This window comes from Lampetra planeri, unplaced genomic scaffold (assembly GCF_965212315.1).
Source record: "Lampetra planeri unplaced genomic scaffold, kcLamPlan1.2.h2 scaffold_1525, whole genome shotgun sequence".
NCBI lineage: Eukaryota > Metazoa > Chordata > Hyperoartia > Petromyzontiformes > Petromyzontidae > Lampetra > Lampetra planeri.
The window spans coordinates 11,820-26,829 of NW_027614249.1; the positions used below are offsets into that span (position 1 = coordinate 11,820).

The 15,010-nt window shown below is 45.6% G+C and overlaps 1 protein-coding gene across 1 annotated transcript; it reads right to left on the reverse strand.

Moving 5' to 3' along the window:
* Positions 1 to 1,660: 1,660 nt before the first annotated feature.
* On the reverse strand, positions 1,661 to 9,514 carry LOC144739480 (protein IWS1 homolog A-like). The gene is given in 17 exon segments (XM_078622429.1): positions 1,661 to 1,786; positions 2,785 to 2,896; positions 3,555 to 3,611; positions 5,932 to 6,043; positions 6,172 to 6,289; positions 6,678 to 6,709; positions 6,712 to 6,806; positions 7,223 to 7,251; positions 7,253 to 7,306; positions 7,403 to 7,441; positions 7,443 to 7,554; positions 7,671 to 7,780; positions 7,865 to 7,922; positions 8,015 to 8,175; positions 8,177 to 8,226; positions 8,742 to 8,801; positions 8,890 to 9,514. Coding segments are annotated over 17 exon segments (1,950 nt in total).
* Between the last annotated feature and the right edge of the window lie 5,496 nt (positions 9,515 to 15,010).

Genomic DNA, 15,010 nt, shown 5'->3' on the forward strand with positions numbered 1-15,010 from the left:
AAGATGTCTGTGTTGTCTCAGGTAATGAGGAGGCCAACAGTGTTGAAGTCTGGCTTGTGTATTATTCACATCACTCACACACACAATAATTGGACTGATTGTTTCCACAGAATGATGATCAGTGATGACAGGTACCGTCAGTGAGACCCTGACAGTAGTGTTGTCCCGAACGACTCTTTTGAATGAACTGTACTGAATCACTTTCTGAAAAGTCATTCATTTCACAGTTCAGCTGAACTGCTGCGGGAGAATCTGATTCATTGGTTCATTCCCTGAAAACCAGAGGACTGATACGAATCACCCAGAAAGAGAGACTTACACTGAAAACGAAACTTACTCAGTGTAGGGGGGCAGGGTCGTTGAACGACTCTTTTGAAATACTCTTTATACTGAAGGGATTCTAATGATTCAATACACCTAAAAGAGCTGTTTTGCCCACCGCTAACTGACGGAGGACAGATGAAAAGACAAGATGGTTTCAGCTGTGAACCACAGCACGCAGTTTGAATCTCAGCAAGTTTCAATTGAGCCATTGCACCACCTGCTGTTGGAAATGGGGAAACACTTTTTGTTTGATCATGGACCTGCAACAATTACGACTGATAATTAATCACAGACTTTATGGGGGAAATCAGGAGATTTGGAATTTTTTTTCAGAAAAACTTTATGAATGTGGATATTTTCTGTATTTGTTTCTCCTCTAAAGACAGTACCAGTCTCAACATAGCACATCCATCTCCAGGAAAACAAACACACCAGAAAAAGGAAGTGACTGCATTGGACGTTGCTCCAATGTGTTTACTCTAGTTTGAAATGTACTAAAAGTTTGAAAGAAAGTGAAATGTTGCTACATGTCTTGATCTACATTATTTTTTTTAAGTATTGACATGGGTGGGGAAAGACCTAAGCCACACCCACTCAGTGTTTCCTCTGGTTACTCTATCATACAGTTAAGGAGAAACACCAAGTATTTGAATCATTCAACAAGTATTTGAATCATTTTGTTGGAATTCTCTTATTTTCATCAGACTACCTGAACAAAAGAAGAAACTCAGCTGAAATCAGAGAGTGGAGACGATTTTGTGTTGATTGTTTATTAAGAAAAGAGTCATCTGATCCAGAGCGGCTCAGGCAAACGAGCGACTTCAGACCCGTAAAGGGATCTGACACTGAAACAACGCACACAGTGTTCTGCCAGGCCAGTCCGTGGTGGTCGGTCAAAGCACCTCGACAGCAGCAGAAGAGACGCAAATGCCACTTTTAAAATCATCATCACACATCAGTGACCGCCGCCGTTTAGTTTGAGGCAGAAGATGTTTCACTCAGTTACACAGATCTGATTCTGAGGACATTCTTGACTGACTGATGGACAAAAGAGGAGCTGATGAGGTGAAGTTGTGAAATCAGACTGAAAGTAAACCAACGAATGAGCAAAGAGCTGAAAGGATGTGGAGTGGAGTAGCGCCATGGACGAGCAGGCTGCAGCTCAAAGCCTACAAAGATGCTGTGAAGTGTTGTGTCCAGAGATCAGTGGAACATTCTGCCTTCAGCCCGCGGGCAGTGCAGCACTGAACCCACGAGACAGGAAGGAGGGGGTACAAAATAAAAAAAGACACAAACACGAAAAAGCAAGAAAAAAAAAGTCCTACGGAGGTTAAAATCAGAGCGGCATTCGATTGCCTTCCACGCTGATTTTCACGGCGTGACCCGGCTTTGTCAGGCGCCGGATGTCGGCAAATCGGCGCATCTGTTTATCAACGCGGGAAACCCCTTTTTTCATCGGACCCTGAAGGAACAAACACACAAAAAACACATTGTCTTCAACAATCACCCAGATGTGATGTTTTCCTACACATCAGTGCCATGCAGATGGCGCTAGCGTCACTCATCGACCACCTGTGATGTTTTTTAGGTGACGTGTTGACGCTGGCATGCGCACACGTTTTCTAAGCTGCTCATGGCACCAGGATCCGGACAATTTAAGTGTTTGTCTATGCCTTGACACACTGTCATGCACTGAGGATGGTTGGACGCCATGCAGGACGGACTTACTGCCCCACACCCCACACCCCCAACAGGTCAATGCAGGAACTACAAGGGCATTCGGTTTCCCTCGATACTGATCTTGACGGCTCCCTGCGGCCGGTTCTGCTTCCTCTGCTCTGCAAAGCGACGCTTGTGCTTCTCCAGCAGGCTCAAGCCTTTTTTATAGGTGCTCTACAAAGGACCAATCAAAGCTCAGCAGCCACTAAGGACCAATCAGACCATCATCCAGCGTTGACACTTATATTTTATATTTTTTTTATTTGAACTTTTAATTTTAATTTCTTTTTAACGTTGCTGCTGTGAAACTGAATTTCCCCAGTGTGAGCCAATAAAGTATTATCTTAAAAGAAATTTTATGAATCAGACATCATGACGCATCTTTGTATCAAATAAAATAAAAAGCATAAAACTCAGTCACTGATTTGCTTTCTAAGAAACAGCCTACAAATTATGTTTTGCAGTAAATAATTAACATAACATTTGCGTAAATTATACATATTCATCCATACATATTCACATTCAATTTGTTGCTCATGTGTATGCTGTCAGATATATTTCTTTACATTAAATTCTTATACTTACATAGTTATTTTTAACAAATTCTGCATTTTATTATGATCTGTTTGCACATCACTGATCAGGAGGAACACTATTTCCATCTTGTTCATTTACTGAAGTTGAATTTATCAAATGTGAACGTTCATCTCCTGTGGACCGTGGTGCTGTGCCCTCACTCACCCTGCTGGTCTCCATCTCCACGTTCCATTTGGGCCGCACCACGTAATCTTTGTTGGACGGCATTGGCACGCGAGCGCGGGCGCAGAATCCGGGGTCACCGGGCCTCAGCGCTCTGCAGAGGAACGGACAGGACACACTGATGGTGGAACAGCTAAAACTGTTGCGATGGGAACGCATCACCTTCATTCCACCTTTTCCTTTCCGTCTTTCATCTGTGGTGTTCTCTCAGTTCTTTGACCCTTTAACACCGACATTCACGCGAGCATACTTTGTCTGGCGCTAACGGTTCCTGAAAGCTGAGAAGTTACTCTCAGTTCCTGTACCTGGTGTGAAGAAGGAGCTAGGAGAAGGAGAAAACGTCCATTGGTTTGTGGAAGCTGAGAACAGCCATGTTGCTGTTATTGCCGTAATCCCAGTCGCTCTGTTGCTGGAAGCCAGCGTGTCATTACCGCCATGCCAACAACTTGGCTTTGAAGGTCGCAACTTAAAGGAACCGTTTTCTCCTGACACAGAATGACACTTCTCAACTTTTAGACAGCGCAGATAATTCCATAATTACACTACTCCAAAGTATGCTAGGGCAAATGTAGCGCCAGGGATCCTCTCTGTGTTAAATTCTTCTTGTTTCATGGACCAACCTGTTTTTTTCTAGTATGAAAAGTGCTGTATCAATTAAGTTTGACTGTTAAGAATTTGAGCAACATCACTGATGATTCAATGCTTCAAACTCCTTTTTCCTGGTAAGAGGAACTATGTGAGAAGCCACTTACTTTTCCTCTCCAGTCAGCTGTTTCTCCAGGTCTCTGCGTGGTGTCTGGCCAGCCGCACTGACAGAAGAGGAGGGACGGTTAGTGTGATGGTGAATGAGGCGAGGTGGCATCTGCAGCTCGATGCAGACACACGTCTGAACCCTGAGCTTTGCCTGAACCCTGCAGCCGTGCGGTGTGCGAGTGGGGAGGGACAGTGCCCAGCGCTGCATGCTGTTATCATCATTGGCCTGTTAGCCCCCCCCAACACACACACACCTACCCCCCACCCAACGCCTGAGTCAGACGGCAGAAAAGAAACATCCCATGACTCGAGTCGTTTTGTTCACAGTTTAACATTCCTTCGTCATACGTGCTGCAGTTTCAGTCGGTGGATCTGTGAAACATCCGCATGGACGTTTAGAGGCGGATGCACATGCATGTGGTCAAACAAGGCTCATTCATCAGTCCAAAGAATCTCTGCTGAGTCACATTTCAAACAACTCAGGAACATTTGGAGGCCGATAGGTGTCAGAGTTGGTCACTCCCAACAACCAGAATTGAGTGTAATCATCCTTTCTTCCCCTTTAACCCTTCCCTTCTGTTAACCCTTGACGCTAAATTTGAGCTAACATATGTTGAGTACTAGAATTATGTGACTTTATGCACTACCAGAAAATAGTTCCTGAAAGCTGACAAGTGTCACTCTGTTCCGCTACCTGGTGTGAAGAAGGAACTAGGAAAAGGAGAAAACGTCCATCAGTTCCTGAACACTGACAACAGTCATGTTGCTGTCATTAAGGTAATTCCATTCACTCTGTTGCTGTAAGCCAGCAAATCATTACCGTAATGACAATAACTTGGATGTGAAGTGCAACTTTCAGGAGCACATGGACGTTTTCTCCTTCTAACTCCTTCACAGCAGGTAGAGGAACCACTTCTCAGCTTTCAGCAAACCTTCGATGTTTTCTGATAGCGCAAATAGTCACATAATTACGGTACTCCAAAGCATACTAGCACCAATGTACCAGCAGCGATAGTTGATATTCAAGGGTTAAACTCAAACATGATTTCAAGGTGAATGTGTATTTGTTCCAATTTCACATAGCAGGTTGGAAAACCACGTCTTGCACTAGTTGTTAGCATGTAAGAACATGTCATGGTACCACATCCAACTACAGCGTAACAACGTTCACTGACAACCAATCAAACAGTTGAGTGTGTGTTAGCTATCAAAATAAACAAAAATCTGTTCATACTGAGCTTCTGATGCCATCTTGGATTCTGAATTCGGTTCCTCTGACTCGAACCGAGTTAACAGGTCTGATATCCGAGGTAAGTTCGGTTGCAACTTCTTGTCTGCAGCTCAGACAAGTTGGAAATCGACCTGAGACAACCGTTTTACCTGCTGAGGTTCATCCATCGTACAACAGGCGGTCTGTACACCTCCTGAGAGAGTCGAATGGCTGAATACTGTCTGCTACTGTCTGCTATGTCTGCTACTACTGGGTAGTAGCAGACATAGCAGACAGTAGCAGTAGTCTTAAACACACAACGACCACAAGAATGGATACACGTAAAAAAACAGTATGTAGCATGAAAAACACTGTATTTTAGTATATGAACATTTTCTTCTACCCAGTTAAAAAACATCAGTGGACAGACGATGCAATGCAACCATGCATCACATGACTGAACCTGATTGGTGGAGAGAAGACGTCAGGCTCCTCTGTCCTCTCTACATTCTGAGGTTGACTGGGGAAGGAGGAGGAGAGGTGAAATGGATGGAGGAAAGAAGGAAAAGAACCGAAAAACCAGAGGAGATGGTGGGAGGAGAAAATCTGTGTGGTGAGCAGAGTGCAGTTTAGCCCATGGTGAACGTCAGCAGAACTCCTGAGACAGAGTGGGCTGCAAAGCTGCTGCTGTGGTGTCAGAGGAAGACTGATAACGGGGGTCATGTGATGCCACCAAGGTCTAAAGCCCAATCTATGCTTCGGGATCAAATCAACCACAAACCTACAGCATAGGGTCAGTGCTTCCGTGTTGCCAATGCCGACGCCGTAGAGTACGACCAAGGTGGTGACATCACTTACTACATGTAGCCGCTACGTGGACCTGTGACTGGGACTGTTACGTTACGTGACTTTCCCAGCTCTCTGAGTGTTCGCCAAGAAAACAGAAATGGAAAATTATGTCGGTCTTTGTTGCTGTGGGTAACAAGATCCGCCCACTGTCAGTCACTGTCAGTAAGGGGTAAAACATCGAAAAACACTGATAACTGTGAAAAAAAAACAAAAACAGCAGCGAGATCCAACATGGAGCTATGAGTACAAATGCTGACAAAGGCATACGACCTCCGTAGGGTACAACGGAGGCTGAAGGTTAAAGGTCAGTTCGGTACCTGAGCCGCCGTCTCTGAGGCATCTGCTGGTCCAGATCTCTCTGCTGACGCTCTTCTCTAGTCATTCCTTTGTAGTTAGATGTCAACCCGAAGATTGGCCGCGACCATTCGTCTGCACATAAGACAGATGGAAACTTTGGTTTTAGTGATTCTGAAGCTCCCGGTTGTGGAGCGCTGCCTCTTGGCAGCCATCTGGAGGTCAACCAATCTGCAGGAGGTGTAGGAGGGGCAGGTGCTTACTGATCAGTTTGAGAGCTAGGTCCTTGTTTGATCGAGACTCTTTGGGGTGTTTGTACAGGAACATGACGGCCCGTCCGATGCCGCTGTGCTTCAGTGTCTCCTGGCTCACACTTGGCAGCTGCGGAGGGAAACCATGTGGCATGTCACCATGGTGACCTGCACTCGTTCCCAAATCAGCAGCTTAAGGCCCTCATTTATGCTTCTGCGTGAAATTGGCGTTGTATCTTTGGGTGACTGTTTGTGCCTTTACCAGCTGTGACAGTATCTCCTCTGTGTTTGCAGAGAAAATAGAACGGCCTAAATGTGATTGGGTGAGTGGAACTTGATGGCCCATCTTGTTGTAGTTAATGCGGTAACAAGACCTGCACACTTTCAGACAGACGCAGAAGTATAAACACCGGCGTAGGCCATGACGGTAATTCAACGCTGAAGCATCAGTCCAGTCAGGATGATCAGTGGACGCAGACTGATTTTGTTCTGAAAGCAGAGAAAGAACATGTTCTCACTTCCTGTAGGATCCGGAGCAGCTCCTCTCGATTCGGAGTGCAGGCAGAGATTTGTCCGGAAGCGGACTGATCCACTCCTTAATGGCCGACATCACGCCACTGTCGATAAACGTATCCTTCAGGTCCTGTCTGAGCCACACATGGAAGCACAAATAAACACTAAACCTTTAACAACGACTGTGGCAGCTGATACATTGACGGCAGCCTACATTGGAGTACCGTAAATACCGGACTATTTGACAGAAATCATTAAACGGTTCCTGAGAGCTGAGAAGTGTCACTGTGGTCCCCCACTGGTGTGAAGAAGAAGCTAGGAGAAAGAGAAAACATCCATCGGTACCTGAAAGTGGAGACAAGTTGCTGTCATTATGGTAAGGATACGCCAGCTTCTGAGCGAATGGGATTACCGTAATGACAGCAACATAGAACCGCATGTTTTCTCCTTCTCTGTTTTCTGACAGCGCCACATAGGTCGTGTAATTACGGTACTCTAAATTATGCTAGCGCCAAAGCAGCACAGGATAGGTGTGTTGCCTGCGTCTTACTTTTTCAGGTGCATGACGACTTGTGGCAGGGAGCGTGAGTTTTTTCAGCGCCGGTTTCTTCTGACTGTTCAGTGTTCGATCCTCCTGATGAGCAGTACGATGGCTGTTAATGGTTGTTGATTTTTTTTTTTTTCAATAAAGAGGGAAACATCAATGGGTCTTTTATCTTCAACGGCACACCTCAGCAGCCTCGTTCATCTTGGTGATCATGGCGCTGACCCACGTCGTCAGCATCGCTGATGAACGTCCCGCCGTCACGGTGACGCCTCTTCCGGCTGTTCATGGCTTTCTTCTTCGCCAGCATGATGTCGAAGTCAGACATGAAGCTGGTGCTGAATGAACACGTGCACACACATTAAAACCTGTGGACGCGTTCGCCAACCAATCACATGGCTTTGTGGATTCATCATTTCAACATCTGTAGTCCAACCGTGTGGGCGCTGCTTACTCGTGACCGCTGCGGTTGACACCTTCGTCGGAGTCTGACTCCTCCTCCTGCAGCTGCTGCTGCTTCTCCTTTGCCTTCTTGTCACCGTCCAGGTCTTCCTGGTTGAAGCCCTGCAGGAGAGGAAGGGACCTTTACTTTCACGGCCTGATGCTGCAGCTTATGGAGCGCGTCGTAGCAAACCGCAAACCACTCACCGTGAACTCCTCCTCCTCCTCGTCTCCTGACTCCCCGAAGATGTCAGCAATCATTTTCCTGCAGAAGAGGTTGAAGGTCACGGCATGCAGCTGGTTGCCTCAAACCAGCAGCTCAAACAAACATTGGCTTTTTTTCAGTCTTGTACTCACTCCTCCTCGTCACCCCCCGAGTCGCTGTCACTGCCAAAAAGTGCTTTCTCATCCTTCTTCTCCTCAGTGACCTTCGACCTCTCGTCGTCCTCGCTCCCGCTGTCGGAGCCCAGCTCTCTCAGCTTGGCTGCCAGACTCTTGTCGGGTCCCTCCGACCCCGCCATCGCTGTCTGAGCTCTCGTCATCGGACACGGCCCGACTCTTCTTCACCACTGAGGGCCCACAACACAAACATGACTCATCAGGTGACGTGAGGATGCCGCCACGCTCCAACGTCTGAACTATGACTTTTCAAACAACCCCCGTCCATCACTGCACCAGACCACAGAATCATTTTAAAGAAACCCAAAAACCTACCTTTTAAAAAAGCATTTTGCTAATGTATTTTATGTTCTCCTTTAAGCTTTTCATTGATCTTTCACTGATCTTTTATTGCATTTGCCTTTTGTTTTAAACATTTTTGCCTTTTAGCCTAGATTTTATTTTTTAACATTTCCTGCTTCTTTTGTGTTGAAGGAAGCCACACACAATTTCCCTTGTACTTGTGAATAATTTGATTGATGATTTGAGTGAATCAGCAGCAGTGAGTCGTCTTTTCACACCAAAGTGAGCATTACTGCTGCAGGTGACAAAAGCCCCGTTTCAAACTCTCTGGGCGCCGGTTTGTGAATGATAGAAAACAGAAACAGGACGACCGGTGGAGTCTTGTGGTGACGGGTTGTCACACCTGGTTTGTCTGTGGCCTCCTCCTCCTCGCTGTCAGAAAGGACAGCCTTCTTCCTCTTCGCTGCGAACACACACACAGACATCTGAATCGTAGTCTCAAGCTGCAGTTTGAGGATGATCGAATATCAAGCAGAAATAACCGTTGGTACCTGGCTTCTCCTCCTCCTCGTCGCTGTTGTCTGCGGCTTGCTGCTGCTCCTGCTGCTCTGCGTCGCTTCCCATAGGAGCACTCCTCCTCCTGCCTTCCTCGTCATCCTCCTCGCTGTCAGACTGCATCACTGCCTTCCACTTCTCTCCTCCCGCCTCCTGCTGCTTCCCACCTTCCTCCTCCTCTTCCTCATCAGAGTCTAGCTGCACCGCCCTGCGTCTGGTCGGCGTCTCTGTTTCAGAGTCATTGTTGGCATTTGAGTGCCGGTCAGGAGACGCTGCTGGTTTGGCGTCCCCGTTCTCTGAGTCATTATCTGGAGGGTCTTTGGCTCCACTCTCCCCTTCCTCCATGTCCGAGTTGCTCCCCCTGCGTTTGATAGGAGAGGACGCCTCCTCTTCCTCATTATCTGAACCGGTGTGTTTGACCGGCGACGACTCCTCGTTGTCTGAGGTGCTCAGCCTGCGCTTCCCTGGAGAGTCGTCGTCACTTTCTGTCGGCCGTGGCACCTCTGCTTCAGAGTCACTTCTGTCGTTAACGTGGCTCCTCTGAGCTTCTGCCTCTGAGTCACTGTCGGCTCCTCGCCGGTCCTCAACATCAGAGCTGCTTGCTGCTCCGCTCGCCTCCATGTCACGACCTGCATCCTCATCATGGCTGTCTTCATCCTTTTGGTGGAAACCAGCAGTGAGACAATTAAAAATACAAAAAAATTCTTATGTACCAAGGGGGTGCCCAGCAGAAAAAGTTTGGGAACCACTGGTCTAAACCATAAGAAGGCGGACCACAGGAAGAACAGGATGTTGATGAATCCGCTGTCTCACCTCAGAATGATGTCTGTCACTTCTCATCTCCTCGTCGTCTGACGCCGGGTGTTCGTCCTGAACTGGAGTGCCTCCGCCATCGTCTGCAGGACCCAACACAGGTTTAAAAATAAAAAAATATGATGCTGGATGTCAAACACAGCAAGAAATGATCCGTGTCTAATCGTGAGTTTGGGATTTCGGCTGACCATCAGACATTAAAATTAGCATATTTTCTTCTCATCAAGGTAAGAGGGATTAAAAAACAAAACTTTTGTCAACATCACCAACTTCGACTGATGTTTCTGACATAACTTCATTAATATTTGATAGGTTCCTGTAATCTGTTTGATCTATCATGCCACTGGAAATGTGAATTTCTCCTTTGAGATCATATAAAGTATATATATATAAAATTAAGAATCTATTAATTTTTTTTATTTAACAACAATCCTCCAGATGTTGTCCAAAGCTAAATTAAGACGCGCTGTCAATACCAGATTTACTTTTCTGAGGAAATATACACATGGGTGTTCTTCGGATAAATAACAGTAGAAAGAAAATAGAATGAGAAAACAAAACGGATGGTTATAGAAATGTGTCAATCATGTCGACTGATAGCAAGCTATGAAAACACAAGTCTTGTTTTATTGGAGTGTTTGCCTGCTTGTTAGTGGGAAAAGTACATAACAGGGATTAGATACGGTGATAATGTCTCAGAGTTTTTTCATGTTAATGTTCATACTAACACCGGTGCTGACGACAAACCGCCCTTTGCTACCAACTATTTCTTGGATATGAATCCAACATACACGATTACAGCAGAGTTCTTAGCTGTACCTTCAATAAAAAAAAAACATGACGATGAGACAAAAGAGACAGAGACATGTTAGCTTGTTAGGTACGAAACAAAACATTTACCGGAGTGCCCCCCGGAAATGAAGTCATCCTCTTCTCCGTCCATTTCTCAGACGAAGAAAGAATCAGATTGTGAATGTGTCTGTAAATAACACGCTCTACTTATTACAATGTATATCCAGGCAACAGAAAACGCAGACCGCCTCAAAGTACCGCTGCGTGTCGACAGCCAACTATCACAGCTAGATAGCTAAATAGCTATCTAGCTTAGCCTGTGGATCCAAAATGGAGCGACTCCGCATGTACGCATGCGCAATGAGCCGGGCGCAGGGTTGTGACGTCATAGAAAAAGGCTTCCCTGTTTGTCGAGGAATGATGAACGTTCCTGTCCCACCAGTAAAGCAACACTTATATATATATATTAACCAACATGTCCAACAATGGACATTACATTACATTCCAATGTGCTTTAATATTGATAAGTATTTCTGAGCAGTAACAGTTCTACATGTAGCCACAAGATGGCAGCAGAATCGCGAGACAAAGTCCATCAGCAGTGCTCAGGAAAAGTCACGTGGTTTTAGATCAATAAGCAGTGAAATTTATTTAACTGAGTACTGAGGTTGTGGACAAATATTATCCACCTGAAGAATGATACAGGGACATTTTCATTAAATCCAGATCCATTCAGAACCTCCCAAAACGGTTTGTTGAATAAAATGACAATAATATGCCATAATATGCTAATATTCAGATTGGTTAATTGGTCATATGCACGAGAGGAACCAAGGACAAAATAACATGCAGTATTGTATCAAACAAAACACAAGTCAACAGCTACCTGCAGAATAAAATCTCTCATTCCTTCGTTTCCCAGCTACTAATCTGTTTGTTTTCTGTCAACATCTGTTGACTCTGTGTTCTGGTTTCATGTTGAACAAAGTGCCGTCTCTTTCTTTCACTCTCTCTCTCGCTGAGCTTTTCAGTTACACTTTCTCTCGTCCGTCAGTTTTGATCTGATAAGAGATAATCCGGCAAAGATAATGTGTTTCTGCCACGCAGGAATCTGATGGTGACCTGCACGCTCGCTCCACACTCATTTTAAGTTTAAAAAGGTACAAGATATAACGGGCTCTGCAGCAGGCGGTGGGTGCTGCTGGCAGGAGATGAACGGGTGGCATTCACCATCACCCATATCTCCTGGCCGAGGGAGACAGGTGATAGACACGTCCTGGGCCAAGTCCCCCCCACCCCCCACCCCCCCCTCAAAGTTGCAGACAATTCACAAACTTTCAACTGTTGTGGTTCGGATGTCCAATGAATGTATTCATCATGATGTGGGGACTTAAATCACAAGGGACACCCAGCGTGGACAGCAGTCCCTCTGAGGACAAAAGTGACAATTAAACCATGAGGACATTCAGACAGAGAGAGAACATTAGGACAGAGTGAGGACATTAAGACAGTTGAGGACATTAGGACAGTGTGTGGACACTAAAACAAAGTCAGGACATTGGGGACAGAGTGAGGACATTGAGAGTGATTTTACAAAACAAGTGTGTGGTGTGTGTGAGTGTATGTGTCATTGGCAGATATCTGAGGACCTGATTCAGTTCGACTGCATTCATATTGCCCAAAATCAGTCAATGCCAGCAAGCCCCTGAGACAGGAGCCCCCTAATTGGACGATCTGTCACTATGGCAACAGGACACACGCCTGCGCCACACACTCATTACTCATAGACTTGAGAGGACCCCCATGACATTCTTTATCAAACTCAAAGGCTCATTCAAGAATAATTACATAACAACGGTCAATGAATTTAAAAGCATCACTCAGAGAACCTGTCAATCATTTCCTTACTTCCTGTTTTCATAGTATCAGTCAAAGGTAAAATGAACATGTGAATACGAAAAAGATGTGAACGACTGATCACTCAATCAGACGCTTGCTGACGAGCAGCAGCAGGCGTGTGAGAAGCTTCATTCCAGCAGACAAACTGCTTTGTCACAACAATTCCCACTTTGGTGAGTCAAAAATGGAACTCAACACTCTTCGTCTACTTACAACTACTACTAGTGTTACCACGGCGACTGGCCCAGCGGTGGCCCCTTCAGGCTTGGCGGCTGCTCAGACGCTCGGCATGGCTCTCTGGGTCCCCCACAAACACACACACACACACCAGCCACAAAACAGTACAGCTCTGAGCCGTTTCTTCTCCTGTTTGGTCCTCAGTGGAGACAGTGTGTATGTATGTGTACGTGTGTGTGTGTGTGTGTGTGTGTGTGTGTGTGTGTGTGGTGTGTGTGTGTATGAGAGTGTGTAAGGACTATGAGACAGCATGCGTGTGTGAGAGAGTAAGTGTGTCTGTGTTTGTGTGTTAAGCCTGTATTGTCCCACACACAGTTTGTGCAGTCAGTAAGATATAAACGAGTAAAATCAGCCATTAATGTGGAAGGAACGAGAAGCTGCTGCTCAGACGATAGTTGGCAGGTTGGATTCCTGGTTGAATTTCTGGTTGGATTAGAGCAGATTATCCGGTGGTGAACAAACACACGTCACCGGCTGGACGTGGACTTCAGCCAGAAGAACGTGGACGACCAGAATGCTTCAAGGAGCAAATTTCTGCAAAAAACTGCAAAAATTGTTTGCAGTTTGATGTTGCGACTAGACTCAGAAGAATGTGAATATAGGAAAACACACACACACACACACACACACACACACACACACACACACCTGTATGTGCTCATGCAAGCATGAGTGTGGGAGAGTACAAGAGTGTGTGAGAGTGTGTGTATGCGAGTGTGTGGAAGTATGTGGAAATGAATGCAAGAGTGTGTGTGTGTGTGTGTGTGTGTGTGTGTGTGTGTGTGTGTGTGTGTGTGACTGTGGGCAAGTGTGTGTGTGAGTGTATGGAAGCAACATGTAAATGAATGTGTGTGTGAGTGTCTAAAAGTGTGCGTGTATGAGAGAGCTGTAGCTGATCTATTGTCTTTGTGACTAAATTTGCTGTGTGGTGTCAACAGAACTCGTTCTGTCTTCACATCTGAATCCTTCGTACGTTGATGATTCCTTCTGTTACATTCCAGAACTGATGGAAAACCTCCCCCCTTCCTCTTCACAGCCCTCTGACCGTCCGGAACGCTTTGTCTTGACAACAACAACAAACCTTTACACTGCTCTGCAATCGGCACACGTTCTCCACACGCATGTCAGCAGTGAGCCAATCATAGGCCTGGATGCCATGACCATTGTTGGAGAACAGAGGAGGCGCGATGCCGCCTGACACCCGACGCTGCCGTGCCCTGCAGGTTCTCGTAGCAGGTTGTTATCTCGTCACATGAATTCATCACCTCAGTGGAACTGAGATTATTGTTTTGACTAATGTAGCAACAGCTTTTTGTTTCCTTCTGAAAATGAGAAGAAATATTTATTTGAATCAGAATATAAAACGTGACATCATCTGTGAACAGGACCGTTCCACAATAGTCCTTTCTTTGAGCTACAAGTAAATAAAGGTCTTTTTTTTCAACGCTGGTCATCATCGGGGTTCTGTTTTAATCTGTTTTTAAATGGATTTAGTTTTTGGAAAAAGTAAAACGATCTGACAGCGATGGACTTTTATGAAATTAACCCTTTAACACCACTGTGTCACTGTGTTACGTTCGCTCTAGCATAATTTGGAGTAAAAAAAGATCGGTTTCCTGAAAGTTGAGAAGCTGCACATCACATCTAAGTTGCTGTCATTACGGTAACTACTCGTCAGCTTCCCGGCAAAACAGTGAATGGTATTACCGTAAAGACAGCAACATGGCTGCTCTCAACTTTCAGGAACCAATGGACATTTTCTCTCTCTCCCTAGCTACTGCTTCACACACGGTAGAGGAACCGAGTGACACCTCACAGCTTTCAAGAACCAATGGACCAGGGGTGCCCAAACCAGTCCTCAAGAGCTACCCATCCTGCAGGTTTTTCCATGTCACCCTGCTCCTACACACCTGATCACCTGAATCAATCTCTGTAAAGTTCTGCAGAGACCTGACAAAGGACCAGCTGATTTGAATCAGGTGTGTAGGAGCAGGGTGGACATCTTAAACCTGCAGGATAGATAACTCTCAAGGACCGGTTTAGGCACCCCTGCCTTGGACAGTTTCTGATGCACATAGTCAGATAATTACGGTACTCCAAAGTATGCCAGCACAAATGTAGCACCAGGGGCAATCATCAGTGTTAGAGTTAATTCTTGTTGCTTTGCGGGATTTTGTTTTATTACTGAAACTTTCTGTGAGGTTTCTCTCGTATGAAAGTGCTTACGGATATGGTTTTGGTTTGATAAATATGGTTTTACCAGCCGGCAGTTGCTGTGCATTTTGAACGAAATGTATGCGTATGTACAGTATGTAATGTATGTGTATTACAGTACACCAAAGTATGCTAGCACGGATGTAGTGCTTGAGATATCAT